General features: G+C 37.5%; 1 protein-coding gene across 16 annotated transcripts in view; it reads left to right on the top strand.

The window, feature by feature from the left end:
• Nucleotides 1-23,260, top strand: part of UMAD1 (UBAP1-MVB12-associated (UMA) domain containing 1) — a 311,931-nt gene that overhangs the window by 130,377 nt on the left and 158,294 nt on the right. For 6 of the 16 annotated variants that reach the window (XM_074035453.1, XM_065542295.1, XM_065542296.1 and 3 more), the window contains 2 exons: nt 17,169-17,222; nt 19,268-19,456. The exons of 2 other annotated variants lie outside the window; for them this stretch is intronic. In XM_074035453.1, the coding sequence (XP_073891554.1) occupies nt 17,169-17,222; nt 19,268-19,456 (243 nt within the window). Of the gene's footprint in view, nt 1-17,168; nt 17,223-19,267; nt 19,457-19,962; nt 20,061-21,118; nt 21,258-23,260 lie in introns of those variants that run through there. 8 more of the 16 variants (XM_074035454.1, XM_074035455.1, XM_074035452.1 and 5 more) reach the window with 4 other exon arrangements.

The following is a 23,260-nucleotide window of genomic DNA, read 5'->3' as shown; positions in this document are numbered from 1 at the left end:
CTAACATTTTGAAATTGACAAGTGTGTGTTTGATTAAAAAAAAAATACTTTGGAGACCTAAAGATTAAATTGTAATTACTGTTTGAGCATTATAAATTAACTGGGAATATTTAGAAGTTTCTCAACAAACTTGTGTCAATCATTTTAGCTACTATTAGGTTTCCAATAATAGCTAAATGTTAGTGTTTTAGTTGCAAAATGCAGATGTGTTTCTTGACCTTAATTCCTTTCTGTGGATTTTAATGGAGAGCCTTAAAACACAAGTTAAAAACCATTTGTTGTACTTTTTGTGAATATGCTGAAGTTTTCTCATGAACTACCTAATGCCTCTCCACATACGGTATGTTCTTTGCAGTCATTCTTTAGTCACAGGCAGTTTAAGCTGTTAAATAGTATCTTGCTTTGAAAGGTAGGCTGATGGCATTTCTATCTTCTGGTACATCTGGTAAGTTAATATATACAGTCTGTGAGTATCCTGCAGGGACCTGTTTTTACATGCATACAGGGATGTTTATGTAGAAATCAAAGGCCATGAATCAGAAGAACACAACTCTTGTTTCCAGTGTACTGGAGGCTTAAAAAAATTGGCTTTGAAAAATTGAAAGTAGTGTGGTTTGTTTTTATTGTGGAACCGATCAGGAAGAACAATTTACAGTCATTGCCATTCTTCACAGCTGAATGGAGTAGAGGTGCCTGCCTCGTGAAATGGAGCAGCTGCACCCGTTTTCTCTGGGCTCACAAAAACATTTGCTTTTTAATCGAGAACTTTAGATGGTAGGGTACAGTTTGTTTTCATGATGGAAGTGGTCAGTTGTGCCTTACCAGACAGCTGTAGTGTAATTAAGAAAAACTGTGTGAAAGTGGATTAGATATAACACAAGAAGCCTTTTTTTTTTTTTTTTTTTAAAGAGGGGTTTCCCTTAAATTTATTCATTTTTTTTCTTTAATGGTTCAAAGGAGAAATACTGCTATCATTCTGGTCCACAAGATTTTTGCTACTTCACGATATCATTTAGCTCTAGGAAACATGAGATGCTCTGCTATAGAATAATTGCTTGTTTTTGTAACAAGTGCAAACTAAAAAGTACAGGTTTAAAGATGGTTTAGTTTGTGAGAGTTCTGCCTTCAAAACAAAGCTTAAAATAAAGAATTGCACAGTTGTATTTACGTTAACCTTAATGCATTTAGAAAAGTGATCTACTTTTATAATAAAGTTGTGAGGCTGCTTTTTAGACCTGCTTTGTACACAAGTTGCAACATCAGGGGAACTTTCAAACTGTTGGTATTAGTTTTTAAAGACCAGAAACCATGAGAGGAGAAAATTATACTTTTCTTGATAAATTTTAAAATGAGTTAGTCAAATAATAATGAAATAAGCTGGTGAAGTGTTGATGTAGCTAAATGTGCAACATTAGGCTGTCAATTGACTTTGAAAAGCACACACTTATTTTATGCAGCAGACTTGGAAATAAGAATAGAAATGCCTTAATTTGCATCACAGTCTACAGTAGCAAAATGACTGTTTCAAGGTCAGAGGGAGCTTAATTTCTAAAAAAAAACCACAATAACAAAACCAAACAAAAACCTATTGTGTTCACAAATACCCAAGATTTATTTGTACTAGACACTTAACCTTTATAGCTTTTTATACAGATTGCCCAACACATTAGAAACCAAAATTTTCATCCTAAGCAAAGTGAAGGTGCCAGTTTCAGGTTTGCTTTAAAACATTATTGTATACTGATTTTCTGGAGGAGACTCTTAGGCTTTGTCACAGTTAAGGGGAATTTGGAAGGCTGGTTGAAGGGAGGAGGTGAGTGAGGAGTTATAGCCCAAATGCTCTTATCATTTCCAGCTTTGCAGCCCTGCCCTGGGAGGTATTATAAGGAGGACGAGTCTATATTAGATTGGTTGTTTTAGAGAAGAACCCTGGCTGCTGTTTCTCTCTGGCTCACTGATGGCTGCTCTCTACTGATTTATTTTGTCTTTCCTCACCACAGACCCTAAGAAAACACTGAGAATCAGGCCATCCATTCTAAATGGCAAACCATGGCTGCAGCTTGATAGTTGGTGCTTTTTCTGTTTGCAAACTGAGTCCTCAGGTACACCAAACTCTTCTTGCCCTTTCTCTGAGCAGCTTCTCAGGCTTAGATGCTACTCTGACTTCTCCACAGACTTCTGCTTCTGTACAACACGAGCAAAGTTGTGTAGGAAGGAATGGAGCAGAATGTGGGGTGGATTAGAAAGGTAGGATAACAATTAAGAAACTGAGGCAGTTTTTAAGGTCAGAACAATAATGAAGAGCAATGAAGGTAGATAGCAGCAGGATGCAGCAAGGGAATTATGGGACATGCTAATTACTAGAATCAGAACAAAAAAATCTGGATTCAAGTTCCAGCTAGCCTAGCATTGTGGGAAAGCCACTCGCTCAGCTTCTGTTTCTTCATGTATAGAGTGGAACCTCTTCTACGTACCAAACAGGTTGTAAGTCTCAAAAATGGAAGAGAGAGAGCTTGAGAATGTAAAAGTGTTGTGAGGTAGTATAGTTATGAAACTGTTTGACCCATTTATGTCCTTTTTCTGGGAACTCTTGACAACCAGGGAAAGGAAATACAACCAAGGAAAGGGAATATTAAATTTTACAAGCATAGATTCTTTGTGAGTGCTCTTAAAGCCATTTGATAATCCCATTACTTATCTCTGTTTGATTCCCAACCCACCACTTTCTCATAACATCAGTTTCAACTCCTGTCATCCTTCTCAAGTCCCAGGCCCAGTTCCTTCTATTTTAGTCTCAATAGATAAGCTCCTCCCCAATGTTGTGAGGAAGGTTGAGCAAGGCCCTTGAGTTTCCCTGGCCACCATCTCAAAATGTATTTCTTCACCTAATTTCCATCTCACCTTCTGTCTCTTCCTTGCAAAGGTAACCTGTATCCTTATCACATTCTCATCCCATCTCTTCTCTAACCTTTCTTCGTCAATTATTTCATGTCTTTCTCTTGTTCTTTTAATCTCCTCTACTGGTCCTTCCCCATAGCCAAGAAACCCTCTTTAAGTTCACTATCATATGTGTTTCTTCCATTTCCACTGCCAAAATTTTCCAAGGCGTGATTTGAGCTCATTCCTTCTTCACTATGCATGCTTTCTTTTGATCCATTTCAGTATGGCTTCTGTCTGTTCAAATAAGCACATGAAAAGATGCTCAGCATCAATAGTTATTGGGGAAATGTAAATTAATACTGCAATGAGATACTACTTGACGTGGTTTGGCTGTGTCTCCACCCAAATCTCATCTTGAATTGTAATCCCCATAATCACATGTGTCATGGGAGGGACCCAGTGGGAGGTAATTGAATCATGGGGGTAGTTTTCCCCATGCGGTTCTCATGATAGTGAGTTCTCATGAGATCTGATAGTTTTATAAGTGTCTGGCATTTTCCCTGCTGTCTTTCATTCTCTTTCCTGCCACCCTTTGAAGAGGTGCCTTCTGCCATGATTGTATATTTCAAGCCCTCCCCAGCCATGCAGAACTGTGAGTCAATTAAACCTCTATAAATTACCCAGTGTCAAGTATTTCTTCATAGCAGCATGAGAATGGACTAATACACTACTATACCCACTAGAAAGGCTAAAATTACAAAGACTGACCATACCAAATGTTGGTGAGGATATGGAGAAATTGGAACTGCACATATTGCTGGTGGGAATATAAAATGGTACAGTCATTTTGGCAGTTTGGCTGTTTGTAAAGGAGGTAAACATATACCTACTATATGACACAGCCATTCTATTTCTAGGTATTTACTCAGGAGAAATGAAAAAATATACTGTGTGATTCCATTTAGATAAAAATCTAGAAAATGCGAACCTATAGTAATGGAAAGCAAAGTGGTTGCCTGGGAATGAGTGTGTAGTGTTGGAAAAATGGATTACAAAGTAGTATAAGGAAACTTTTCAGGATGGATGGATGGATCATTATGTAGGTTGTGATGATGCCTTCACAAATATATGTAAACTCATCAAATTTGATACTTGAAATGTGTAATTTGTTATATACTAATTATACCAAAACAAAACTATTTTAAAAAATCATAGAACTACACACTGAAAAGGGTGAGTTTTATAGTATGTAAATTATCCCTCAATAAACCTGACTTAAAAAACAAAACAAAACAAGACATATGGAACCAGGCGCAGTGGCATGCACCTGTAGTTCCAGCTATTTGAGAGGCAGAGGCAGAAGGATCAGTTGAGCCCAGGAATTCGAAAGCAGCTTGGGCAACATGACAAGACCCCATCTCTAAATAAGAAATAAAAATATGAAAATGAAATATGGGGATTGAGAGTGCAAAAAGTAATTGTTAAATGCTAATCTCAAAATATTACATACTTTATAAATCCACTTATATAGTATTCTCTAAATGACAGGTTTATACAGATAGAGAACGGATCGGTGGTAGCCAGGGTTTAGGGATAGTAACCATGGGGAAAACTAGGTGAAGGGCACACAGGAATTTTCAGTGTTGTTTTTGCAATTATATGACTAAAGAATCTGTATCACAAAAAATTTCTTTTGAAAAGGCCTTTAGATATTGTATCCTCTAATGTGAAACAAAGACAGCATGCCAAAAAACAAACTAATGTTTATAATTAAATCTATAATAATGGTTATTCTGCAAACACTTGAAACTAAATTTCATAGAGATGATTACAATTTAACATTGTATTGTTGTAGACAGAAGGCACAGGAAGAATCATTCTCCAGTTTCTGATCACTCTATCTAAATGTTCAAAATCTTAAATTGTTTTTGACTAGATCATACATATAAATGGCTAAAAAATACATGAAAAAGTCTTCCTCCAACATCTGTCTTCGATCCACACGGTTCATCCTCCTCCAAAAGTAAACTACTACTATTAATCTCTTATGTATTCTTTCAGAGTTTCTTTATGTCTATACACGCAAATGCAGATGTATCGTTTTACCCTCCTCCCTGCTTTTATGCAAAAGGTAGCTTACTATACCAACTAGTTTTACACCATACTTTTTTCACACAACAATGTATCTTAAGAAATTTTCAAGGTGGTATGCAGCTTTTTAATTTTTTCTTTTGACAATCAGTATTGTATTATATGGCTGTACCATACTTTATTTACTAATCTCCTGTTTAGCCATTTAGATCATTTCCAGACTTCCACTTGTAAAAGCAATACTACAGACTGGGTGACATGGCTCATGCCTGTAATCCCAGCACTTTGGGTGGCTGAGGCGGGCAAATCATGAGGTCAGAAGTTCAAGACCAGCCTGGCCAACATGGTGAAACCCTATCTCTACTAAAAATACAAAAAATTAGCTGGGCGTGGTGGCGGGTGCCTGTAATCCTAGCTACTTTGGGAGGATGAGATGGGAGAATCACTTGAACCCGGGAGGTGGAGGTTGCAGTGAACTGAGATTGAGCCACCACACTCCAGCCTGGGAGACATGGCAAGACTCCGTCTCAAAAAACCAAAAAACTACAGTTAATATTCTTTTTTTTTTTTTTTTGAGACGGAATCTTGCTCTGTTGCCTAGGTTGGAGTGCAGTGGTGCGATCTCGGCTCACTGCAAGCTCCGCCTCACAGGTTTACGCCATTCCCCTGCCTCAGCCTCCCGAGTAGCTGGGACTACAGGTGCCCGCCACCACGCCCAGCTAATTTTTTTTTTTTTTTTTTTTTTTTGTATTTTTAGTAGAGACAGAGTTTCACCATGTTAGCCAGGATGGTCTCGAGCCCCTGACCTCATGATCCGCTTGTCTAGGACACTCAAAGTGCTGGGGTTACAGGCATGAGCCACCGCGCTTCTATTTATGTCATTTCATACATGAGCAAATATATATAAATATATAAAATTGCCAGTATTTGGCTTTTTAACCTAGAAAAAAATTTATATTGTTCACTCTAATATCTGTAAAGGTTCACATATGTAATTCTTTGAGACAAAATATTTAGCATCCTTTTGATTTTCTGATCCACTTCCAGATACTCGTGATAATCTGTATGTTTAAAATTTATATAAGGGAGTGGGGAACCTTTATTTAAATGCTCCTATTCAATATAGTTAAGGTGGAAATACCCATGTACACAGGGCTATTTCTGGAAATTCTTTACCAGTAACTTCATTCAGTGACATATCTAACTCTAACCCTGATCTAGCTGTGTTAGGCTTCCTTGCCTACTAATGAAAGCCTTTGCTCTCTCCTAATTAAAAGACCTGAACATAAAACTCTGAGACTCTTTATCTTTCCCAAGGGGGGCATTGCAAAAAAATATCTTCTTATTCGCTATCAGTGTTACTCTCTATTTATCATCACAATTATTGCAACTTTAATATTATGACATTGTATGTCTTATGCAATATTAGATTCTCTGAAAAAGACTTTTTGTACATATGACAAATAGGTGGAGTATGCTCTTCTACACAGTGAGCCAACCAGCCATCATCTTGGCTTCTCCAAAACTGGTTGTGTGTGTGTGTGTGTGTGTGTGTGTGTGAGAGAGAGAGAGAGAGAGCGAGAGCACATAAATATGGCAAAATTTAATATAGGTAAAGGTGAACAGTCTAGAGTGTTCATTGTAGTATTCTTTCAAATTTTCTATAGATTTAAAGTTTTTCTTTTATTTATTTATTTATTTATTTATTTATTTATTTATTTTGAAACGGAGTCTCACTCTGTCACACCGGCTGGAGTGCAGTGGTACTATCTCGGCTCACTGCCAGCTCTGCCTCCTGGGTTCATGCCATTCCCCCGCCTCAGCCTCCTGAGTAGCTGGGACTACAGGTGCCTGCCACCAGGCCCGGCTAATTTTTTGTATTTTTATTAGAGATGGGGTTTCACCATGTTAGCCAGGATGGTCTCGATATCCTGACTTTGTGATCTGCCCACCTCGGCCTCCCAGAGTGCTGGGATTATAGGCGTGAGCCACTGCGCCCAGCCTCTTTTCTTTTGTTAAAAGGCAGGTCTTGTCACCCATGCTGGAGTGCAGGGGTGCAATCACAGCTCAATGCAGCTTCAACCTTCTGAGCGCAAATGATCATCCTGTCTTAGCCTCCTGAGTAGCTAGGGCTACAGGCGCGTGCCACCACAACTGGCTATTTTTAAAATTTTTTTATTTTTGCAGAGATAAGGTCTCGCTGTGTTGCCCAAGGTAGTTTCAAACTCCTGGTCTCAAGTGATCCTCCTGCCTTGGCCTCCCAAAGTGCTAGGATTTTAGGTGTGAGCCAACACACTAAGCCTAATGTTTTTCAAAATAAAAAGTTGAGAGCATATCCTTTGTTGAGATTATTTATTGTGAGTTAGGGGCTGCTGCTTCGTTACCTATTGTGTTCTTTGTTTTGTTTTGGTGTTTCTAGGTTTGAAGACATCTTAGAAACTCCACTTCTAAATAAAAATAAGAATAAATGATAATAGAATGTATACTTAATAAGGGTTTCCTCTGTGTCACATGTTAGGCTAAGCATTTTATATGGATGATCTCATGCAAACTTCTTATCAATCTATTAGTATCTTCATCATTTTTTCAGATAGAGAAACTCGGGCACAGTGAGGTTAAATAATTTGCCTAAGGTCACACAACTATCATATGGTAGAAATACTACTTGCCACCAGAACTGCTATTTCTATACTTCGCCTTCTATACTTCGTCTAGGCTTCATTTGCCCTGGTCTTTATTTTCCTCTGAAGTATTTTGAAGTGAGAGATAGGTTATTCTCTGGCTGAAATTTTTAAAGAATTAACCTAATCCAGATAATAGGATGATGTGAAGGCCTCATGAAAATGTAAAAATTGATATAAACAGGAAGAAAAATCTTTTTTTTAAAGAGACAGTCTAGCTCTGTCACCTAGGCTAGAGTACAGTACTACAATCATAGCTCCTTGCAGCCTCGAACTTCTGGGCTCAAGAAATCCTCCCTTGTCAGCCTCTCTAAGTAGCTGGGACTACAGGTGTGCATCACCACATCCAGCTAATTAACAGCAACAACAAACATTTCTACAGATGGAGTCTCACTATGTTCCCCAGTCTGGTCTGGAACTCCTGGCTTTAAGTGATCCTCCCACTTTGGTTTCCCAAGGTACTAAGACCATCCTCCCACTTTGATTTCCCAAAGTACTGAAATTACAGGCATGAGCCGCCATACCCAGCCCCATTTTTTTCCTCTTAATTTTCTTTTCCTTCATTTCCTTTCCTTTATTTATTTATTTATTTATTTATTTATTTATTTTTGAGACAAGGTCTCACTCTGCTGTCCAGGCTGGAGTGCAGTGGCACAATCTCAGCTCACTGCAACCTCCACCTCCTGTGCTTGAGTGATCCTCCCACCTCAGCCTCCAGAATAGGTGGGACTACAGGTGCACACCACTACACCTGGCTAATTTTTGTATTTTTTGTAGAGACAGGATTTCACCATGTTGCCCAGGCTGGTCTCAAACTCTTGAACTCAAGTGATCTGCCAGCCTCTGCCTCCCAAAGTGTTGGGATAACAGACATAAGCCACTGTGCCCAGCCCAAGTTTCTTAATATATTAATTTGCCAAGCTCTACAAACAAGAACTGCTTTGTGTACATACAGTAGTCAAAACTTGCCAGCCCCTTTTCTGAGTTTGCTTGTTTTTTTATACACTTAAACTGGCCTGCCAAGGGGCATTATTGTTCTTTTTCTGTGTATTTCCTGTACATTTCCCTCTCTGTTGACTCTTTGCTTTCAGAATTTAAACAGGTTCCAGTAGTCCTGTCTTACAACCATTGCTATTTACCACACAGATTCTCTACCACCCCCATCTCTCTTCTTCAAACTAAACTCTCCTCATAAATGATTCCTATGAGAGACCATAGGGGTATGTCCCCATTTCCTACTGGCTCCTCTATCCCTCCCAACCACCCCCGCAGACTGTGCTCCCAGCGACCTCCTTTCCTTCTAGCAATTTTCCTATTGCTATTCTTTTATTTACAAAACTGGAACTGTATTTTATGCACAGATATTTTATAGCTTGATTTTTTTCCTACCTTAATATTAGGGACTTCCTTTTTCTAAGTCATTAATTTTTAAAAACTTTTTGTTGATGAATAGCATACATGCAGAAACATGCACAAATGATAAGGTTGATAACTTTTCACAAAATGTCATTAGTGTCCAAATCAAGGAAAAGAAATTGCAGAATCCTAGAATCTCCTCCCAACCTACTCCTTTCAGTCACTTCATCCAACTTCCAAAGCAATCCTGACTTCTAACAGCACAATTTGTTTTACATATATGAAATGTATGTAAATAGAATCATATAGTGTGTACATTTTCTGTATCTCACTTCTTTCACTAAAGATTATGATGTTTGTGAGATTCATCCATATTGTTCCATGCACTTGTAGTTTGTTATTCTCATTGTTATATGATATTCTCTTGTGTTTATGCATTAACATGTTTTAAAACATAATGTTAATTGTTATGTAATATTCCATTGTAGGGATATACCACAATTAACTTATTAATTACCCATCATTTCTGCCAGGTTTTCACTATTAGAAATAACCCTATGATAAACATCTTTGTGTAAATACTTGAAGAAATTTCTGACCATTCCTTAGAATAAATCCTAGAAGTGGATTTACCAGCTAAAAGCTTATACATTCTTCAAAAGTTCTTGATATATATTGCCAAATTGCCTTCTAGAAAGCTTACACCTGTTTACTTTCCTGCTGGCACAGTACCTGACACATAAACATTCAATAACATTTTGTTGACATGAACTGGATGAACTAAATTCTTTTATATCTTAGAATCCTAGAAGCTGAGTTTTCTGTGTCCTCGATCTGCCTTCTTTCCAGTTCATTGTTGTATTAATTAATTTATACTAAAAACAATTTAATGGTATATAGGGCACAGCTTCCCCTCCCCACCTTATTCTTTCCCCAAAATTATCTGGTTATTCTTTCTTTTCTTTTATTTTCTGGTAGAAATTTAAAATATACTGCTGCATTCTGCAAAAATCACTGGAGATCTTATGAAATTGCATTGCTGGCATTTTCTTTACATTAATGTGGGGGAAAAGTGACATATTTATATGTTTATAATCGTATCCAGAAATGATTCTCCATTTATTTAATTATTTTTTATGAAATGCATTTCAGTAAAGTTTTATAGGTTTATTCTTGCAGTAAAGTTTTATAGCTTTATTCTTAAAATTTAAAAATTTTATTTCTGAATATTTTATATTTTGTGACTACTGGGAATGAGATATTTTCTTCCCATTGTAACTTAAGTTATAGGAAAGCTACTGTATCTTCTATATTAATTTTGTATTCATCCTTTTTACCAAGCTCTTATTAATGTTAACAGTTTTTCCCCCATAATACTTTCGGGTCTGTGAACATTTAGTTTATAATTTCAAAGAGGGAGAAATTAATATATGGAATAAAGAAATAGAAAAATGGTAACCTTGAAAAATATTAAAAAATAGAAATGTGGAATTCTGATCTATTCTTTTAATGCATTGAAGTATTCATTTTTATCAATTCTCAACTATTTTCTCTAGCCTTGTTTTTTGAATGAAGCAGCAAGTCATAAAGTTAGACATAAAACTAATGAAGTTGTAGAATGTGAAAATAATCTGTCATTACATTAGGAAAAGTAGTTATGAAAACCACATTATTTACCCTTTATACTACTTTACGCTTTTTCCATTCTCTCATTTTTAAAAACTTCTCTATTTATTATCTGTTCTCTATTTCGCTTCTCTATTTTTTTAAAGAATACAATAGCTTGGGAATAATTTTTAAAATACTAATGGAAAATAAACTTTAAGATAAATAAGGGAAAAAATAAAAATCTTTCAGCTTTCCTCTCGGATTTTTTTCTCACATATTCTCATATGCTTTTCTGTTCTTTTGGATCACTCTAGTGATTCTCTTCCTTCTTATAGCATTTATTCATCTGAATGCCTTCATATATGTGTGCATGTGAGATACCAGTGTTTGTGTCAGGAGTTGTCTTATCTCATCTTTTTCCTCAGAGATAAGAAAATGTGTCTAAGTCGTGTATCTACATGCTATTGCATAGATAATAAAAATAATTTTTTTCTTAGTTTACTTTCAATTTTTTAAATTTGTTTTATTTTCTTTTTTATTCATTTTAAATTGTAGTTTTTTTGGTTTAATCTTAATGATAGTTTTAAGTACCTAGAAACTTGAACCACAAATGTAATCAGAAAATAATACTTTAATCCTTGTTAATCCATGTTGTTGACCTTCTGTGCCTGCAAGCTGCAACAGTAGCAGAATGTCTTGTGTATAACTTTTCTCTCTTTTTTTTTTTGAGACGGAGTCTCTTTCTGTCATCCAGCCTGGAGTGCAGTGGCGTGATCTTGACTCACTGCACCCTCTGCCTCCTGAGCGATTCTCCAGCCTCAGCCGCCCAAGTAGCTGGGACTGCAGTGCGCACCACCACACCCAGCTAATTTTTTTGTGTTTTTTATAGAGACAGAGTTTCGCCATGTTGGCTAGGCTGGTCTTGAACTCCTGACCTCAGGTAATCTGCCTCCCTCAGCCTCCCAAAGCACTGGGATTACAGGCATGAGCCACCGCGCCCAACCTAGTGTATAATCTGTTATGTGGACTGCATACTCACTGGCAAAGTCTGATGTAGAGATTAACTGTCCTCTTTTGAGATGGTGGATTTGCTGATTTTTAGGAAGAGACTATCTAGGGTCTCATTTAATCCTTGTAAGAGACAGGCTGGTTGCACCCATCTTGTCTAATTTTGTAAAATGAAACTAGGTCAGATCCATTACAGATAGTTGTAACTTGCTCAAAATAGTCTGTAAGCCAGGGCTGTTGGTTATTAAAATATGTTTTTTTCTCTTATCAAAATCAAAGGAATTAATTATCTCTCATGACTGTAGAATTGGAATATGACAACTTGAGAATTCTATCTTTTGTAGAAGTTATTTATTTTTCTTCAAAAAAAGAGAAATTCAGATGCTGCAGGGGTTGTGTCTTTGGGTGTTTATTGAGCTACGAGGCTGGGAAGTGAGAATCAGAATGTACAATCAGGACACTGTATTCAGATTTCACTTATAAAATAGGTTTGGAAACAAGGATGAAGGGCAGTAGCCAAAATAATCTCAAAGGCTGCTTCCAGGTCTTAACTACCAAGATTTGTAGCTTAAAAACTAACTATTGGGAATTATAGAGGTAAACTGATGTGCTTTCATTAGAGAGGTGTAAAACTGGTTCCAAGTCCTTAAAAGAAAATAGAAACACAGCACCAAAGCCAGAAACAATTACACCAGCAGAATACTTAAAAACTAACAACAAAAAACTGTTTTCACAGGCACCCTGTTACACGCGGTAATTCAGTTGGCTTTGTACAATGTTATAAAATGATCAGTATACTATACTTCTGGTTAAGCAAAATAAGACCAAAAATTGACACGGTATGCTGTCTACTCTAATTCAGTACCTTCGCCAAAAGGAGGTGAAATTAAAGATGAAGAAGAAATTTAAAAATTAAGGAAGAAATTAAAGATGATAAATGGATCCAGTTTGTCTATGGCAAACTGATAGTATGCCATTCTGAAGGTGGATATTGCTTATGAAGAAAATTTAGAGTGAATTGTTTCCTTTTATAATTGTATTAGAAGAAGTGTGGATCTTGACTCTAGACAGACTTTAGTTTAAATATGGCTCTGCTATTTAGGAGTTTTGTGATGCTGGGAACTTAAACTCTTTTTTGTTATTTTCTTCACCTGTTAAATCAGCAAAATCATTGCTATTTAATAAAGTTATTGGAAAGAGCTTATTATAAGGAGTTTGTCCCCTTTCATGAAATTTTCAAGGAAATTGTGATTTCTTTGGCTTAACATTTTCTACTTAAAATCTTTTTTTTTTTTTTTTTTTTTTTTTTTTGAGGCAGAGTCTCACTCTGTCGCCCAGGCTGGAGTGCAATGGCGCGATCTCTGCTCACTGCAAGCTCCTCCTCCCAGGTTCACGCCATTCTCCTGCCTCAGCCTCCCAAGTAGCTGGGACTACCGGCACCCGCCACCACGCCCAGCTAATTTTCTCTATTTTTAGTAGAGACGGGGTTTCACTGCTTTAGCCAGGATGATCTCAATCTCCAGACCTCGTGATCTGCCTGCGTTGGCCTCCCAAAGTGTTGGGATTACAGGCGTGAGCCACCGCGCCCAGCCTACTTAAAATCTTTTGAGGAAAAGTGCTATATCAGAAAATAAACATGAGCAACCCAGTTGCGTATTACCATATAATCTCAATATGTTTTACATTAGTTTATGCCCCTCCTTCTTAGAAAGGTTCCCTAACTGTCTGAACTGTGTTGGAGTTTTCGTGGCATGTGCAGTGTTTGTGGAGAACTTTTCCTGTATGGTCATTTCCAAGTGTCTGAAGAATCTGATATCAGTCCTTCAGATTTTAGCAGGTAAAGAGAAAAAGACACCCATAAATCAAGTAGACATAGAATTTAATATAAGAAGTGAATCGGGATATGGTAAAAAGTGATAGAGTGAAAACTTTCTGAACAATGATTTGGGGAAAATGCAATAAGACTTTTAAGATGTCAATCATTCATTTACCCATTAAATTGAATATTTCTTGAATATTGATTGTATGTTCAGTGGGAAGAGGTGAGATGGAATGGGGAAGAATGTTCGAGACAGAGAACAGCACACCTGAAAGGAAGCAGATTTGAGGATCTGAAAGTTGTTTTATGATTGGAGGGTAGAGTTGGAGCAGAAGGGATGAAAAGGGATGAGTTAGTCAGGGTACAGATTGTCCTGGACTTATAAGCCATGTGAAGGAATTTGACGTTTATCCTAAGCACAATAAGGGCCATAAAATAATTGTGGGATGGGCAAAGGCCAGGTCTGTGTTAAGAAAGAGTAAAGAATGGATTGAAGGAAAGAGAACAAGTAGAGGAGGGCAGATTGATTGTGTGGCCACTTATGGGAATCACAGAAATCATGGTAGCCTAAACTCGAGTAGAGTCAGTGGCTTTAGAAAGCTGAACGTGGAGGCCAGGAAACAAAAGAGCCAGCTAGCTGAATGACATGATGTGGGGAGTGAGGGAGGAAGAAGAAGCAGGGCAATTGGTGATACTTTTTCTTCCTTGACACAAAGAGTACCTAGGAGGAGAAGGTGAAAGGGGTAAAGGATTAGTTCCATTTTAGTTGGTGGGATAAAGGAACTTGTGAGATATACCTATCAATGTATTTATCGCTATACCTATCTATATATCATATCCATGTATTCTTATCATCCTAACTATTCCTCTCATTTATTTTTTATTTCAAAATAATTTCAAACTTAAAGGTCACAAAAACAGTATGAAGTGCTTTTTGTTTTTTTGGAATCTTTTGAGAGTAAATTGACAATATGATGTCTCATTATTTCCCAATACTTGAGTGTGCATTTCCTAAAAGCAAGGACATCTCCTACATTTATGTTTTGTCCCAGTGATGTCCTTTACAGCAAAAGGATCCAGTCTAGAATCATATGTTGCATTTACTTGTGATGTCTTTTTAATCTCCCTCCATCTTGAATAGTTCCTCAGTGTTTCCTTGACCTTCAATATCTAGACATTTTTGAAAATTACAAGCTAATTATTTTGTAAAATATCCCTCAATTTGAGTTTGTATGACATGTTTTGCAATTAGATTCAGGTTATGATTCAGGAATTTCTGCTAGGAATATCACAATAATTATGTGTTTTTTTCATTGCAATCTATCAGATGGTGTACAACTCCTGTTTGTTGCATTACTGAAAATGTCAACCATCATCAGTTACTAATTTTGCTATGAGATGGGGAAGTAGATGCATAGTGTACAGATCAGCTGAGGCTATACAGAAGAGTAAACATTGAGTATTCCCTCCCCCTCTTCTGTAAGTCGTGTTCAGAGAAGTATTTTTTTACATAATAACTGTAATCTTTATTGTTATTATAATTTACATTATTACCAACTAAATTTATTATCAGTTTAGTGGAGAAGAGAAATACTTTGCTCTTGCCTTAGATTGAAAGGTATTCCCTGTTGCCACCATGCTGTGGTTTCCAGATGCTTTGCTCTCACTGGGATTGATGTGCTTTCTCACAGGGTGAAGAGAGAACCTTGACAGCTATAGGAGGAGGAAGGTTTGCCTCATTTTAAGTCCGGATGTGGTTAAAGCTTAGGAGTGGGAGAAAAGAATGGATTTGACTGAGACAAGTTGATTTGAGTGAAGCCGCTACTCTTAGACAACTTTGCATAAAACAGCTGGTTAGTTAATATGTTTCTCTTTTTTTCCATGCTAGTCCTCCAAGCCTTAAAACAAGTTATTAGAGATTAGAATTTTTAAAATATGTTTTCCAATCAGGCATGTGTCCAACTGAATTCTAATTTCACTAAACCTGCCCCCTAGAAAACTGCTGAACTTATTTGAAAACACTGAGTCATGATGATATAAATATATGATGGGGATTTAATGAAGTAAGTCTAATTTCAAGAATATCTAATTTATGAAACCAAGCAGTACTGTGGAATTTGGTGGTAATTAGAAATATAGGTTTAACATATATAAACCACATATGATTTTCATAATTTTAAAAGAGTAAATGTTTTTACTCTTTAGCCAGTCTTGATATTAGTGATTCCTTCTTTACAAACTGAAATGACTCCAGATTTTTTAAAACAGTACTGTTACTTTTAGAGAAATTTAAAAAATATTGCAAATGTGTTGCCATGTATTTCTAATATAGTACTGCTTTGGAAAAATAGGTGTTTTAAATTAATCAAATATATATTAGTAAACTTTAAAATACAGCATCGAATACAGTATGATAAATAAAATTACTTTATCAGAATTCCTTTGGAGTCTCAGCCAACTTTTATATTTCATGTAATTTACCTCAAACTCCATTGTAACTATGCAGAACCCAGTAAAATCTCTTCTCTTTCTCCTTTCTCTCATATTCTCTTCTCCACAGAATACCAGAGACCTATCAGTTTTCCTAATGCAGCTTCAAAGTCACCATTGACTCCTTGCCCTGTTCCTTCTACCCTTGCAAACTTCTGGGAAGTATTTGCAAGTATCTTATAGCTGAGCTACCCTGTCCTTATTGTAGAAATCTGTTCCAAACTTCACATTAGAATTGTGGTTGTAAATCTCTCCTTAAGCCTTTTGCTCAGTTTCTGCCTTTCACCCACGTCAAAGTGCTATTAATAAACTCATTTCCTATTACCAAAGTGTATCCTCCTAAATTTACTTCACGTAACTCATGGTTTCATCAGAAACTTAAATTTTTCTGAGACCATTGCCACCCTCCTCTTGACCATCCCGTGTTTGCCATAATGCACCAGTCAGGAAACAGCCATTTAGTCAGAGCCTACTTGGTGCCAGTCACTTTACCAGATGCTGAGAATACTGTGGCAAATAAACACATTATTGTCCTTGTGGAACTGATAGTCTAGTGGGAACAACAACTTTTAAATAAGGGAGTGCATGTAATTAAGTGATTGCATATGTGTGAAGTGCTTTGGAGAAGAAGGAGAACATATAACTTGTAAAGCAGACATGGGTTTTATTGGGGGTAGTTTTGAGGTAGTTGTGTTGAAGCTGAGGCATGAAGACTGAATATATATTGTTAGCTGGTTGAAATCTAGGTTGGGGAATATTTTAGGCTGAGAGTGGTCCCTTCTCTTTCTATCATCACATTTCACTCTGTTATCAAGCAGATTCTCATACTATTTATTCTCATACTATTTAGCCATGCCACTTGCTCACTCTCACCCAGTGCTGCTTCATTCTTAATGAGCTCTTGCTTTTATACCTTTCCATATTTGTGATTTTATATTATCAGCTTATTTTGGAATTCCTGAGGTCAGAGTTTTCAAGCTGTTAGATTAGGACCTACCAGTAGCGGGCTCTCAATGTCTGATTGTCCACTGCCTCCTACCTGGTGACTCTCCTTTTCCTTCTCTCAACTCCTCAGATTTTCTGTACTTTCTACAGGAAGCAAAGCCAGCGGTCAGTAAAGGGGTTGGGGAGTTGGTGGGAGTTGGGAGTGGGGACTTAAAATATTTGTCGATATCAAACCTCTCCCCACCAAACACTTGAATTTCATTTTCAGCAACCTCCTCTTCCCATTCTAGTGACATCAAGACTTAAGAAGATTGAAAAATGTCCCATCTTCAGAGGAAATCTAGGTATTTTGCTCTAGATCATTAAAGGATATAATATTAGCCCTGAAATTCTCCATAATCTGTAATTGTGCTTCATCTGTTACCTAATACTTTATATTTTAAATTTCTTCATTTACTTAAAAATTTCTATTTTTGTAACCAGCAGTTACAGTTTTTTTAGAGTAGAGCATATTGATATGCAGTATCACTAACACTGTCAGTACTGGTGATATACATACAAGCAAACTTGCAGATATACATCAACAGAAACAACATTATTGTAGTAGTACAAAGTGGTCAAAGTGTGTTCCTCTGATACTGGTTATTATTTTTTTGCTGCAAGGCATAGTAGCTGGGCAGGTGGTTAAACTATTCTTGTAGCCAGGTGGTGAGGCCTTTTATTGAGCCATAACCAATTCATAGCAGAGAGAAAAAAACCACATTTCCCTCACATGACTTTTCTTTTCCCTTTAAATACCTATTTATTAAAATCACAATGTGAATATGGAATAGAGACTTATAACATCTGTATGAAAACAATTGTTAGAGCAAAACTAAAACAAATTGAAAAAGTACAAATTTATTGTTTTAAATAGAGAAAAACATCTTATTTCTTAATTTTTTATTTACTTGTAATAAAATCAATGTAATATTTGCCATCTTAAACTATTTTTGAGTATATAGTTTATTTGTGGTAAGTTCATTCGCATTGTTGTACAACAGATCTCTAGAACTAAAACTGAAACTCTGTACTCATTGAACAAAACGCCCCTTCTCCCCTCCCCACAGACTCTGGAAACCACCATTCTGTTTTCTGTCTCTATGAATCTGACTATTTTAGGTATCTCATATGAGTAGAATCATACAGTATTTGTCTTGTGACTGGCTTATTTTACTTAACAATGTCTTCAAGCTTCATCCATGTCATAGCATGTATCAATTTCCCTTTAAAGCTAAATAATATTCCATTATATGTTTATATTACATTTTTTAATTCATCATCTGTCAGTGAAGACTAGGGTTGCTTCCACCATTGGCTGTTGTGCAGGGTGCTACTGTGAACATGGGTGTATGTTCAATTATCTCTTTGAGACTCTGCTTTCAATTCCTTTGGGAACATTTACTTAGTGAGCCCCAATCTTCATACGGAGTTATTTATTCTTTACATATTTGAACAATGTGGGGGGAATCGATAAAGGGAAAGAGGAGACAGTGACTGTAAAAAGTAGGCAGATAATAGTCTGTCCACTGTTTAAGGCTCTGTCTGCTTCAGTGTTTCTCAAAGTGTTGTCCATGTCCCACTCGCATTAGAATATCTGGGAAATTTTGATTCTTAGGCCTTTCATCAGACTTTTCAAGTCAGACTCTCTTGTGCTACTCAGGAATTTGCACACCAGGGGATTCTTATGTACACCGAAATGTGAGATGCACTGCCCTGCTGGCAACTAGACATCCCAGGATTTATCTGTGTTTATGCAGATGAGAACCCTGTTCCCTGCTACTAAGAGCGCCTTGCTTTTGGGGGGCACATCCATCCCAGGCCAGCCTATGATTTTCACTTTATTCTGTCTGCATATTGTAGCCCAACTAACAGTCTCATCAATATAGTAAAGGAGGGCAGCCCTGAGTTTGCAGCCCTAAACTTGGATTCAGGCCCATTCAGGCCCTTCTTCTCAGGCTCCTAATGGTGATTCACTATTGCTGTGTGTCTGCTTCTAATCAGTGGGCCAGTGAACAGGTTAGAACTTCCCCGCTCTGGCCTTGTAGTGTTTAGGCTTACCTGAGTTCTTAAAGGGACCAAATCTCTTTCCTGATATGAACATAGTAAGTATAGCATAGCAAATTGTGATCCTAATTAGGGCAGTAATTTCTCACGTTCATCTTGTATAGCTGAATGACGTATGTGATAGCTTTAATAAAACCAACCAGCTTCTGCATTTTGAAACTGAACTCTGTCTTCATCTAGTTATCACGTTGTGCTATCTCTAACATGTGTATTTTGCTTCTGATTATTACATGATCTGTGATTTGCAAGTGACTTTTTTCCTTTTTTTCTTTTTTTGATACAGAATCTCGCTTGCTCTGCTGTCCAGGCTGGAGTGCAGTGGCACCATCTCGGCTCACTGCAGCCTCCACCTACTGGGCTCAAACGATCGTCCTGCCTCAGCCCCCAAGTAGCTGGGACCACAGGCCCACACCACCATGCGTGGCTAATTTTCGTATTTTTTGTAGACATGAGGTTTTCCCATGTTGGCCAGGTTGGTCTCGAACTCCCCACCTCTACCCGCCTCAGCCTCCCAAAGTGCTGGGATTACAGGCGAGAGTCACCGTGCCCAGCCAGCGCATATTTTATTTTCTATTTACATATTTAGGCTTTAAGCTATACACACTAAAAATTCTTTTTTATGGCAGTCCTGTTTGTTCTCAGCAGAGCCTATAGAGCCTGTTGTCAGTGGAATGCCGAGAACAGCCCTTTGTAGAGTTTTCTATTGGCAGTATTTTGGGATTCAGGCTGAGGAATGGTTGACCCAACTTACGCTTCGAGCAGTATATAAATTTACTCTGACATGGGAAATATATTAACAGCAGCAACAACAAAAAACCTTTCAAGATGCAGATTTGTACAGCATAATACAGTATTGTACAAATGTACATATACAAAATTAATTTGGCCTTTTCAATTTCTAGTCTTCCAGCCTAAAAGTGAGAATTGTTTTTAACAAAGCATTAAACGGCTAAATTGATGTTTTGGTGTTCCTTCAAGATCTTCCAGAAAAATTATTACCCCATAGCTACTCAGAACTAAGACTCAGAACTAAGGACATCAGTGAAGCCCAAGACAAGTTAATTAAGAGCAGGAGGGTAAGACTGACCCGTGGTTATGACCTCATTTAGATTTGTTGGTGTTCTTACTTTCCAGATTAAGCATACTTAACTATTCAATGTGACCCAATGCTTTTAAAGTAGTAAGCATGTTTTTGAGCTGTATGATTTGAACAGCAATCACATTTAAAATCTCACATGGTGCCTAAAAGTTGTATAGAAATATGTATGAAAATTCACACTAATATCTTTTAACGTAGACTACCTGTTCTGGTGAACCCTTAGTTTGAAACTTTCTTTGTATTTTACAATCATTTATCGTTCTTTTTATTAGCTCTTAGTGAGTAGTGTATGCAGCATTTTCTTACTGTCCTTCTCCCACCTACAGTCAAATCAACAGATGTTTATTGAGCATTCACTTTGCATGCGCCAGTTCTTTCCTTTGCCAATTTTGGGTGTTAATAATTTTGGTATGCTAATTTATTACATGCTCTGTGCCATTTTAATTTGCTTTTCTTTAATTCACAGTCAGCTTGAACCCTTTCCTATATTTGTTTGCTAACTGCATTCCTTCCTCTATGGCTTAGCTGTTCCTATTCTTGGCTCATTTTCCTTTGAGGTTATAACAGTTGTCAACAGAATCCTGACCAGGCTCCTGGGCAAGCCATGTCTTAACCAATTAGTACTTTTGTTTTCTCTCCATTCCTTTTTTCTTCATTATGGTGGAAAACAGACAGGGATTAAATGGACAGAATTAGAAAAAGTAGGAGGGGAAACTAAACTGAATTGGAAGAGATTTAAATGTAGTGTGTTTAAAATTGAATTGGATAACTTAACTCAAGCTTTGATAAGTAATGGGAAGCACCATGATATTATGGAATAATTTGTCACTGTCAACAGACTTGGGTTTTAGTACCAGGTCTGCCTCTGTTAAATGACTGCAATAAAGCCTACCTCACAACACTGCCAGAGCATTTAATAAGATTACATGTAAGGGCCTAGTCCTCTCATCCTCTCTGTCTTAGTTTGTTTGGGCTGCTATAACAAAATACCATAAACTGTGTGTCTTATAAACAACAGAAATTTATTTCTCGCAGTTCTGAAAGCTGAGAAGTTCAAGATCAAGATGCTGGCAGATTTGGAGTCTGATGAGGGCCCGCTTTTTGGTTTGTAGAAGGCATCTTCTTGCTGCATTTTCACAAGGCAGAAGGGGACAACTCAGCTCTCTTCCGCCCCTTATAAGGGCACTAATCATACTCATGAGGGCTCCACCCTCATGACCTCCCAAAGGCCCCACCTCTTACTACCAACACATTGGGGATTAGGTTTCAGCATATGAATTTTGTGGGGGCCGGGGAGGACACACACATTCAGTCCATAGATTCTCCGATGCTAAACGAGCATATCACTAATTGCTACATGCAAAGACAGAATAGCAGCCAAAACCAAGACCTTACCCCGGCTTCCCATCCTTCTCTGCAATTAGTGTCTAATATGTTTTCCCATTTAATCTTTATAACAGCCTTAGTATGTACCATTATTCCCATTTTTCAGATGAGGAAATTGAGGCACTGAGAAGTAACTTGTACAAGGCCATAGATTTGGTAAAGGATTTGGGTAGAGTTCTGTCAGATTTCAAAGCCATTCTTTTTCCACAGTGCCAGGCTGCCTAGAATAATGAGTATGACTGAAGAATGAAAAGGAGTTAATGGTGTGGCCATTCCTGTTCTTTCCACTGCTTCACTTGGTGAATGACTAATAGGCAAACACTCCCAGAGGGTATTTGCATTTTAAAAGCGAGCTCATTAACCCTAATGAATCTCTAATTGGTGGAATTTGTGGGGGAGATATTTTTAAGTACTGGGGCTTTCTCCTGTGTCTTCAAGGTGCCTGGCTATCTTTTTCTTCTTTATAGATTATCAACTATTCTGGAATCAGAATCGTGTAGCAGAATGCAGTCACATACTGCTAGTCTGCTGCGAATGCATTAACAGGGAGTCGTGAATTAAAAGGGAGCCATGAAAAAATATTGAAAGGAAAAAAGTGTGGGTTAACATTGTCTAAAATGAATGTCCAAAAGCAAATAAATTTGGCCATATAGAGGGTCTTCCGAAGAGTCAGATGAAAGAATATATTTTATAACCAAATTTAACTTTAGAAATGTTGTATCAGCATTTCCCATGGTGCGTTAATGAAGCTCTGCAAGATGTTTAATAGGTGTCAGATGAAGAAAATGGCTCCACAGTCAAATACACTTTGAAAAAAAAAAATTTTTTTTAAGTTTCTTTACTGCAAAATTTCCTAGATACTAAAGTGCACTAGGAAATCAGCTGGAAGAGAACTTGCGTTCTGAAGGTTTTTCTCATATTTTTGACCATAGAAATATTTTTTTCCATGTGAACCCCTTGGAACCAGTGTTTTGTAGATTGCATTCTCAGATACAGAGTTCTAGATAAATCGTCTTTAAGGAAAAGAAAAACAGTTTTCTGTATACACAGCCCTTTGTATGCAGGCAGGCTCCAACCCAGTCCACAGCAGCCCATTTCCAGTCTTGTTGGGCTCAAGGGCATGGCAGTAATAACAGTCCTCTTCCCCAGATGAGACCTGGCCAACTGAGAGGGGCGGGGGGGGGGGGGGGGGGGAAGGAACAGATGGAGACCAAACTCTCAACTTTATTGCCTATAAAGCTGGTGTTGAAGAATGTGGCTTGTAACAGGGAGCAAAAGGGCTTCCTAATCTGAATCCCAGAATTAGATTGAGTGTGTAAACCAAAAGTAAGATCCCAAACCCCCACAACAGACTGAACGGACCCCCTCTGGGCCTGAAAAACTGAATTCCCAATTATGACAGGAAGGGAGGTTGGAGATCTTGTTATACCCCCTCCCTTTTGGAGTTTAGGAGCAACTGACTAGCATTAAGGTTAAAAGAGAGGTTGTAAGACTGACAAAACAGACTCATCGTAGCAATAAGATACCAAATTCCAACCTGACACTGGTGTAGAACCTCATGACAGATAGCAGACCCTGAAGGAAATAAAAATATTTTACCCTAGAATATATTTCCTTGACATATTTTTAAATGGCCCTGCAAAGCTGTCTTTTATGGGGGAAATTGCATCTGTAGAGAATCTCCTTCCCTTTCTAGATCTTTCCCAGATCTAGGAGAGATTAAATGAAAGGCTGACACCTTTAAGGTCTGAAGAGAGACATTTAGGATATTCTCTATAGGGCTGTTACCTG

This window comes from Macaca fascicularis, chromosome 3 (genome assembly GCF_037993035.2).
Source record: "Macaca fascicularis isolate 582-1 chromosome 3, T2T-MFA8v1.1".
Taxonomy (NCBI): domain Eukaryota; kingdom Metazoa; phylum Chordata; class Mammalia; order Primates; family Cercopithecidae; genus Macaca; species Macaca fascicularis.
Note: the sequence above shows the minus strand (reverse complement) of the source record. Positions and strands in the feature narration are given on the sequence as shown.